Consider the following 10,951-nt stretch of genomic DNA (forward strand, 5'->3'; position numbering starts at 1 on the left):
AAAGTATTTGTGTGGAGTGTAGCCATGTATGGAAGTGAAATGGACAATAAATAGTTTGGACAAGAAGAGAATTGAAGCTTTTGAAATGAGGTGCTAGAGAAGAATGCTGAAGATTAGATGGATAAATCACATAACTAATGAAGAGGTATTGAATAGCATTGAGGAGAAGAGAAATTTGTGGCACAACTTGACTAGAAGAAGGGATTGGTTAGTAGGACATGTTCTGAGGCATCAAGGGATCACCAATTTAGTATTAGAGGGCAGCATGGAGGGTAAAATCATAGAGGGAAACCAAGAGATGAATATACTAAGAAGATTCAGAAGGATGTAGGTTGTAGAAGGTACTGGGAGATGAAGAAGTTTGCACAGGATAGAGTAGCATGGAGAGCTGCATTCTACTGACCACAACTACAACAACAACAACAACAACAACTAGAATAAATTATCTAACACAGCATCCAAAGCCATGGACATGAGGAAATTTGATATTAAATATGCGTTTTTATACAGTGAAGTTGATTCTGAGATATATAAGTGAGAACTGGTAGGGCTTAAGGATAGTAGCAAAAGGGTATGCAAGCTGAAGAAAAGTATCTGTGGCCTCAAACAAGCATCTAGAATCTGGAGTTAATAATTCACCAGTGTGCTAAACAGATTCAGCCTCATAGCAACAGATGCAGATCCCTGCCTTTTTCTAAATGACAAAGGTGACTCTTGATGGTCCTAGCTATTCACATTGATAATGGTCTGGTTGCATCGGAGTAGAGAAGTTATCAATTTCTTGCCATATTACTTGGAAGAGGAACCTGGTGTAACTGAGTAGTGCTAGTCATCATCTCGGTTTGCAAATACAGCAGTTTCAAGATTACTATCTTCTTAAATCAAGATGCATATGTGAGGGCTGTGCTGGAATAATACAATATAGAAAATGCCGGTGCTGAGGCAATACATGCTAATTATGGTCAAGTGTTCTCTGAGCTGAGACTCAGTTAAACAATTATCAGTCCTACATACCACCAAGCTGTTGGAATCTTGCTCTGTCTCAGTGGCAACCATACCTGATACCCCTTTTGCAGCAGCTAATGCTAGTCAGCACCTCAATAAAATCAGAAAAGATACATTGGAATAATGTGAAGAGAATCTTAAAGTACCTAAAGAAAGCAGTCTCTTGTGGCTTATACTGAGCAAAGACTAGGGATACTTTTTTGTCTGTTTCTAGTGGCTCAGGCTGTGCAGGAGATGTTCTTATTTGAAAATCAGCCACAGATTTTGATGTTAAGCTTTGTGAAGTCATCATATCTTGAAACTCTCAAAGGCAGAAGGTTCCAGTTAACCTGTAAAAGAAATCATGTGTATCCAGTCAATTTTGCACCATATTGTGAGAGTAAAAGAAATAACATAAACTGTCAACAGATCACCCAGTAGATCAAGAACCATGAACAATATAAGCAAACAAAACACAGAGATGTAAAATATCATTTTATATTAGAAAACATCAACATGGGTATCTTCAATGTGGAACACGTTAGCTCTGCAGATCAGCAAGCAGATATTCCAACCAGATATTCCAACCAAGCCAATCACTAGAAACAACTAAGACAGCTACTTTCTGGTGTCAAGACTGAAGGTCTTAGAGACAAAAGACTGCCAAAGGATTGTCTATACTTTCACATTTCTATCTGGTGTACTTTCCAGTTGCTTATGCTGTAGTGTCATCTAGGATTTATCCAGTGAACTCTGTGGTACAGTGATCACCTTCTTCTTCTAAATCTCTGTAAGCCCATATTTATGCAGGACGGTCATGGGACCTCCTCTGTTTAGTATAAAATGTCAAACACCTATATTTCCAAGTTTTATTTTTTTCTACAGTTTCAGCATTACACTTCACCATTTTCAGATCACTGTGTAAAGACAGGAATAATAACACTGTAAACTGCTTAACAACAGGATGGTGTAAAATTTAAGAAATCAAATTATATAGAATGGTAATATGGAGTAACCATTTAACAGAAACCAAACTATACAGGGAGTGATATCAAAGTTGGAAACAGATTAAAGAATAAAATAAAAGAACAGTTCCACACTGTATGAGCATAAACTAGGGAACAATCCAGGATGGAAAGTAACAATATTATGAAAAGGAAAGTTACCACTCACCATATAGTGGAGATGCTAAGTCACAGATAGGCAAAGACTGTCACAAATAAGACTTTTGCCCAGTAAGACCTTTACGAAAAATAGATGACACACACACACACACACACACACACACACACACACACACACACACCACACTCATGCAAAGGCAACTCACTCACACATGACTGCAGTCTCAAAAGGCAACTGAAGACTCACTGAGAGTAGCAGCACCAGTGCATGATGAGAATGGCGACTGGGTGGGGGTAAGGAGGAGGCTGGGGTGGGAAGGGGTAGGGATAGCAGGGTATGGGTGGCAGACAGTGAACTGCTGCTGGGGAGTACGCAGGGCTGAGGTGGAGATAGGGTATGGCACCTATGTGCAGTCAGGTGGTTAGACAGAAGGCAAGGGCGTGGCGGGGGGGGGGGGGGGGGGGGGGTTGAGGGTAGTGAGGAAGGAGAGACTGGGTGTGATGGTGGAATGAGAGGTGTGTAATCCAAGAATGGGATCAGGGAAAGGCTGGATGGGTGAGGACAATGAGTAATGAAGGTTGAGGCCAGGAGGGTTATGGGACTATAAGACATATTATAGGGAATGTCCACACCTGCACAATTCAGGAAACTGGTGTTGGTAGGAAGGGTCCATATGGCACTATGAAGCAGTCATTGAAATGAATGAACCATGTCATGTTTGGCAGCATGCTCAGCAACAGGGTGGTCTACTTGTTTCTCCTCCAGGGTTTCAACTACCTCTTGTCATGCCCTGAAATGAGAAATGTCCCTCCCACTATCCTTCCCACCCCTCCCACAGTGGTATTCTACCATCCACCAAACCTACACAATATTCTCATCCATCCCTACATGACCCCTGCTCTCAGCTCCTTACCTCATGGCTCATCCCCCTGTAATAAACCTGGATGTGAGACCTGTCCCATACATCTTCACACCACCACCTACCCCAGTTCTGTCACAAACATCATCTATCCCATCAAATGCAGGGCTACCTGTAAAACCAGTCATGTGATCTACAAGCTAAGCTGCAACCACTGTGCTGCTTTCTATGTGAGCATGACAACCAACAAGCTGTCTGTCCGCATAAATGGCCACCTACAAACTGTGGCCAAGAAGCAAGTGGACCACCCTATTTCTGAGCACGCTGCCAAACATGACATCCTTCATTTCAATGGCTGCCTCACAGTGTGTGCCATATGGATCCTTTCCACCAACACCAGCTTTTCAGAACTGCATAGGTGGGAACTTACCCTGCGATATATCTTATGTTCACGTAACCCTCCTGGCCTCAAACTTCATTATTCATTGTCGTCACCCATCCAACTCCTGCCTTGTTCCCATTCCAGCACTATACAGCCCCTCATTCCACCAATCACAACCAGTCTTTTTACTTCTCTCCTTTTCCACTACCCTCCCCCCCCCCCCCTCCACACCCCACTTCCCACCTCTCCCTTGCCCTCCGCCTAACCTCCCGACTGCACATAGTTTCCCTAGCCTCTCTCCACATCCAGTCTCCTCCTTACCCCCACCCAATCGCCAATCCCATGCATTGCTTGCACTGGTGCTGCTGCTCTCAGTGAGGCTTCGGTTGACTGAGACTGCAGTCATATGTGCGTGCGAGTTGCATTTGCATCTGTGTGTGTGTGTGTGTGGGGGGGGGGGGGGGGGGGGGGAGGGTGTGTCTGTTTTTGATGAAGGCCTTACTGGCTGATAGCTTTATTTGTGATTGTTTTTTTGTTGTGCCTATCTGCAACTCAGAATCTCTGCTATATGGTGAGTGGCAACTTTCCTTTTCATAATATTGTAAACTAGGGAATGAAATATACATGCCTCATAACATTAAAGAGAATTCACTAACCAGAAGTCAAAATTATGCATTTATAACTATGGTGTCAAACTGACAAACCAGCATGCAATGCTAATGTCAGTTCCCTTGAATAAACTGAAGCAAAACAATCACAGTCATGTACTGATGAGTACAGTCTGTAGATAAAATAGTTATTCATATGCTGTCATATAATGGTAAAATGTAAAACCTCTTATTGGAAGTCATCCCCACAATGAACCATCTGTATCGCCATGTACCCTGTGCTAATAACAACTAATAAAACAAGAATATAAAGTTACATCAAAATAATCTATCAATTACAGATTCATAAGATGCCACCTATCCAATAACAAAATTTTAATGACCAAACTGTGAAGCTAATGTCAATACCCTTGAATCATCTGAAGCAAAACAACGTTACAAACTACCATGAAACAGGAAATATTGAAGTATCATATAGAAAAAGACAACTAATGTTATCCTGAAAGTGGGAAATCTGCTGGTAGGCAGGCATATGGCTAGGTGAAATGCCAAACTGTAAACTCTATTGTAAATTTAAAGAGAAGTACTGCAATGTGTATGTAGTGTGTTAGAAAGACATTCATTTCAATCAGGAAAACCAAAGGCGCATATCTCTGTATGAGGTAGGTTCATTTCACTGCTTTGTTATTCTGATCATAGCTCAAACTATCCTCTGTCTTACTCTGTGTAAGTACTACATGTCACATAGTGGTGTGTGCCTTTGGTTTTTCTGAGTGAAATGAATGTCTTTCTAATACTATGATACAAGTTGCTAGTAACCCTATAGTGGAGATACTGTGTCACAGATAGGCACAACAGAAGGACTATCAGAAAGTGAGCTTTTTGGCGAATAAGGCCTTCATCAGAAGTAGACAAAACACACACACACACACACACACACACACACACACACACACACACACACACACACACACAACTGCAATTCACTCACACATGACCAAAGTGTCTGGCTACTGAGGCCAGATTGCAAGTAGTAGTGTGTGGTGGGAGATGCAACCAGGTGGTGGGGGTAAGGAGGAGGTTTGGGTGGGGATGGAGAGGGATATCAGGGTATGCATGGAGGGTGGTAAAGTGCTGCTAGTGGGAGCATGTAAGGAAAAGGTGGAGAGATGATAGGGCAGCTAGGTGCAGTCAGGATGTTAGATGATGGGCAGGGGGGTTAGTGGAAAAGAAGTAAAAAGATTCTGGGTGGTGGAATAGAAAGCTGTGTAGTGCTGGAATGGGAACAGGGAAGAGGCTATTTGAGTAAGGACAATGACGAACAAAGGTTGATGCCAGGAGAGTTATGGGAACATAGGATATTTTGCAGGGAGAGTTCCCACCTGTGTAATTCAGAACAACTAATGTTGTGGAAAGGATCCAGATGGCACAGGCTGTGTAGCAGTCATTGACATAAAGAACTTCATGTTGGGTGGCATGCTCAGCAAAGTGGTTGTCCAGCTGTTTCTTGGCTATAGTTTGTCAGTGGTCCTTCATGTGGACAGACAACTTGTTGATTGTCATGTCCAAATTGAATGCAGCACAGCAGTTGCAGCTTAGCTTGTAGGTCATGTGACTGGTAGCCCTGCCTTTGATGGGATAGGTGATTTTAGTGACTGGAATTTGAATAGGTGGTGGTGGGGGGATGCATGGGACAGATCTTGCATCTAGGTCTATTACAGGGATGTGAGCCATGAGGCAAAGGATTCAGAGCATGGGTTGTGTAGGCATGGAGGAGGATATTGTATAGGTTTGGTGGGCAGCAAAATACCACTGTGGGAGGTGTGGAAAGGATAATGGGTAGGATATTCTTCATTTCAGGGCATAACGAAAGATAGTCTACAACTTTTCTGTAGACTTACTACATAATTTACAGTTTTGTATATCACCTAATGATCATTCCTGCCCACTGGCAGACATCCCACTCCCATAATAATTTTGGTTATGACCTTTTCCATATCATATTTCAGTACTGTCTGCTTAGTGGCAATTCGTAATGGTATATTAAATTAGCTTCAAAATTTGGTTCACTGAAAATGTTTTTGTTAAATAAGTGGCCCCTTATTAAACTGTGATTGATAGATTGTGTTGATGTAACTTTACATTCTTGTTTTGTTAGTTATTACTAGTACAGGGTACATGGTGATACTAGTAGTTAATGGGAGGTTGACCTCCAATAAGTGGTTTTACATTTTACTGTTATGTGAAAACATATAAATACATATTTTACCTTCATATTGTACTCATCAGTATGTTGGTGTTGTGGTCTTCAGTCATGAGACTGGTTTGATGCAGCTCTCCATGCTACTCTATCCTGTGCAAGCTTCTTCATAGTATATGACTGGGATTATTTGTATATGACTGGGATTATTTTGCTTCAGTTGATTCACAGGCATGACATTAGCATTACATATTGGTTGTTTGTCAATATGTCACACCATAGTTATCTATGTATAACAAGCAATTTTAACCTCTGATCAGTAGGTTCTCTTTACTATTATATGGGATATATATTTTGTTCCCTAGCTTATATTTGCACAGTGGGCAACAGTTCTCTTATTTTATTCTTAAATCTATCTCCAACTTTGATGTCACTTCCTGTATGGTATGGTGTCTGTTGTAGATTGTTACTACATATTACCATAATTTCCTTTCTTAAATTTTACACTGCCCTTTTCTTATAAATTTTACACAGTTATTATTATTATATTTACAAAAGAGCCTGAAGGTGGTGTAGTGCTACACTGAAACTTGTAGCAAAAATGAAATAAAATTGGAAATATAAATAGCTGAAAGTGTTGAAATTTTCTTCTTGTAATGCATGTGTTCATTATGTATCACATATTTGTGCCTGTTTAAAGAATAAAACATTGTCAATTGTTCTAAGAGACAAACAGCGCTGTTTCACTGTACTTGTTTATCAAAAAGCATTTTAGTGTAGGCAACTGATATTATGATTTGAAGAGAAAACTGAATATTGTTGTGATCTTAAGTGAAACTATCAACACCCAATTAATTTCCTTTGAGACTGCTTCTCTAATTGTTTTATAATTAAATATTTTGAGTGAATAGTTAAGTGGATGCTTTTTTATTTAGTCACACAAGAAAATTACAACTGTTCTTAAGAGATATAGATATGGATTTCGTCACAGAATCCGAATTTATATTAAAAAACTATGATCAGAGGTAAACAGATAAAAATCATTCACAAAGCACTGAATGCAGTTCACAAATTAATTAATTAGTAACAGTGATTATTAAAATACAAAGAGAAGCTATAACAAGTAGAAAGACTATCATGTTTAGTAAGCTAGAGAAAGAAGCAGTTGTGTCACACATCAAAGAAGATCTCAAAACAGTTATTTCTTAGTAAGGGTATCTAGGGGAATTATGGTTCACATTTAGTATTTACCTAGTAGAGCAGTTCAGGCTGAGATGGTTCCTCCATGGTAAGTAGCCACTGTAAAGAAACTTATAAAGAAAGTGACTTCTACATACCAGGTGCAAATCAAGCATAGAGCAGTAGGTAGAGAGATATTGAATTATACACAAGGGGCTGTCAACAGTGCGATGTGTGAAGTCTTAATGATTGCTTTAACAGAATCTCATTAAACGATCCCTCATAAAACCTTAAATAATTCTACAAGGATCAGCTGAACTAGGATCACCCCTGAAGATGTCTGATGGGGTTCTAGATAAAATGTCAGGAATGACAAAATTTGAAGGATCATGAAATTGAATACAAACCTAAATCTGGAAAGCTGGGCAAAGAATCTTAACCACCGTCCTCTTGACTGTGAGCCCAGTGTGCTAACCACTATGCCACCTTGTTCAACAGAAGTAACTTCAGGGCATTATGTTGAGAACCTGGTTGTTCATGTTGTATGTTAATGACCTGGCAGATAATATAACATTAACATCAGAATTATTTCAGATAGTTCTGTCTGAAAAAAATCTGTACATATATCCAGTCACCTCTTGATAAGATTTCAAAGTGGTATAAAGACTGGCAACTTGCTTTAAGTATTCAAAAATGTAAAATTGTGTATTTCATGAAACAGTATCCTATGACTTCATCAGTGAATCACCATTGGAATATGGCAACTCATACAAATATTTAGATTTATGTAACAGTAATGACATGGAATGAAACAATCGCATAGACTCATTCATATGTAATGCAGCTGGCAGACTTCAGTTTACTTGCAAGACAGTGAAAATTAAGCAGTCTACTAAGGGTACTACTTACAGATCAGTTATGCATCCCATCTTAGAACATTGGTTAGATAGGGGATGTAAATTGGCTGTGTCCTGTCAAAGGAAGTATGTTGACATTTGCCTTGAGCTCAAATGATCAAAAACCATTACAAAATTATATAGACAAAAATGTGCTTTATGCAGAAAGTGGCAATTGATTCAAAATTGTGAAAGTGTGCAGTCATCCACTGAGTACTAAAAGAAATCTGCTAAATATCTGTTACACAATGAACCAAGAAATCTGCTAAATTTCTGTTCCACCATAAACCACACAAATCTACGTGCTATAAATTCAATTCAATACTTATGGATTACAATTACACACAACTTAAATTGGAACGATCACATAGATAATGTTGTGGGAAAGCAAACCTAAGAGTGATATTTATTGGGAGAACACTTAAAAAGAGTAATGTGTTTACTCAAGAGACTGCTTACACAAAGTTTGCTAAAAGCATTTTTTTGTTGTGACAGGGTCTTCTCATGACATTTCAATGATCTGATTGTGAAAACATTCTGTTGGCACCTGCTTACATATGGAGAAATGATCATCATGGTAAAATTAGAGAAATCAGAACTTACACAGAAATATTTAAATGTGGCATTTAATTGTGAATTGCAGAGTAAACATGTAGATGTAGATGTAGGTGAAGCATTTCAGGAAAATCATGAATGTACACACGTTGCAATGCTTTAAACAGTTGTGTTTAGGTGTATTTTGTAGCCATGTATCATGAGATCATGCACTTTGGTGAATGTGCCAGACACCATTACACATGACAAATGATTTTTGTATGATAAGACAGGACACTGTATCCACATCTGTTATAGATGCACTTGAAAATGGGCCATACCGAATGAAGTATAATTTTAAAATACAGCCCAGTGGAATCATGTCTTTCTTCAATCATGGAAAACTTACATCCAGATGGCCAGATGAAGATCTGAATCACTGTTCTGCCAAATATGTGTCCAACACTACCACTGAATGGAAGAGGGTAATACGTAGTGTCAAGGGGGTTTATATCATACAATGAAATGTATTCAAGCAGATGACAACCACTATACTGTTTGTATGGCTATAGTGGACTGTTCTGCCTTATACAGCATGTGGGCTTGAGACAGGAGCATTAAAAAGATGTAGATCTGTCTGAATTAATAATTCTAAATCACATACCGTTGGGTGAACTGTCAGCAAATGTCATTACATAAGCTTTCATTGTTGAGAAAACACAAATGTCTTGGGCTGGACTGAGCACATGAACAGCATTGCTGGCATGCTGAACAGCTAAATTTAGCTTTTTTAGACAAATTCCACTTCATGTTGGATTATGATGATGGCTGTTAAATGCTATAATCTAGCAGCCTACATCACCATGCTGCACATGGGAAACATGATGGTTTGGGATGTCATTAGATGCAACATGTATTATTGAGTCCTGTATATGGAGTGCAGTCAGAACAACTGTTAACATGAAGAGGTTTTTAGAGCCCAAGATACTACCACTCCTTAGAGCAACTCCACATTATTTATTTTTGCAGCATCTTGCCTGATCTCATGTGATGATGAATGCGCAATCTTATAAAGGGTAATACTTCTCCCATAAGCAGTATGTTCACTTCATAGGCCACCTATTTAACATGTCTGATTCATGGTTGGAAATTTGTTATCACAGCCTTTGAAAACTAGTCTTCATGGCTTGAGTTCTTGCCGACAAACTGTGTGGTGGGAAATGCCATATACCAAAGCCCTCCTTGATTCTAGGGTCTTTTGGAGATGCTAACTGCAGTACCTGGGGCTTCACTCCACATACAGTTTCCCTATTCACACATCATTTACAGCTTTTTAATCCTAACTGTTTGCATATTGTTACATACCTAACCTGCTGCAAGAGGTTTGTTCCATTTTCTTGTATTCTTGGTGTTGTATTTTTCATAAATATTGACATTGTTCCAGTAAATCTTCAGCTCTTATTTCAATAATTAAATTATTGCTATGAGAATATATTCTCAAGGTTCTGTATGAATGGTTATCAATATTCCTAGGCAAATGTACCATACTTACACTGAATATTTTGTTTTTGTCATGTAAGTTTTCAGAAATTGCCTCTTCTTTCATATAACATGCATGCTTATTTCACATTCTGTATGATCTTTGCATTAAACTAACAACTTATTTATTTGCAGTTTATTAATTTTACTTTTGTTTATTGCTGCAGTAAGATTTCATGTTTTATTTTCAGATAAGGAGAAATATTTGCAATCATCTATACCATTCAGTCTGTTTGTTGTTTTATCGTTTGGTCTTTTGGCTATTTCTCAACATTTAGCAAAAGTGTAGAAAAAGAATACTGAAAAGCATAATTTTTATTGGAAGTTTGATTGCTAAGTACTGGCAATATTACTCATGTAAGACATATATACAATTGAAATTTAAAGTAGTTATTATGTTTAATCAAATTTTTTCTCCCTTTTCCCCTTTTCATGTTACTCATGTTGTGATAAGTAGACTGCCATAAAAAGTTTAATAAAATCTGAGGCTTCATTGACCTGTCAAACTGAATGCTATATTTGTTACACCCATTAGAGTGAAGATGATGCATACAATGAATACTCCAATGACACTTTTTGAAAAGGAAGATTTTTCTAGTCAAGTGAGTTAAGTCAATTTGTTCCATACTGGAAAATGTAAAAAAT

At 38.6% G+C, this 10,951-nt stretch overlaps 1 protein-coding gene across 1 annotated transcript in view; it reads left to right on the top strand.

Moving 5' to 3' along the window:
* LOC126335794 (glycerol kinase-like) overlaps positions 1 to 10,595 on the top strand; it is a 285,428-nt gene extending 274,833 nt beyond the window's left edge. Inside the window, exon 12 of the mRNA XM_049999258.1 lies at positions 10,503 to 10,595. Coding sequence (XP_049855215.1) covers positions 10,503 to 10,595 — 93 coding nt within the window. The remainder of the gene's footprint in view (positions 1 to 10,502) is intronic.
* Positions 10,596 to 10,951: the final 356 nt, after the last annotated feature.

Source organism: Schistocerca gregaria, chromosome 2 (genome assembly GCF_023897955.1).
Source record: "Schistocerca gregaria isolate iqSchGreg1 chromosome 2, iqSchGreg1.2, whole genome shotgun sequence".
NCBI classification, from domain to species: domain Eukaryota; kingdom Metazoa; phylum Arthropoda; class Insecta; order Orthoptera; family Acrididae; genus Schistocerca; species Schistocerca gregaria.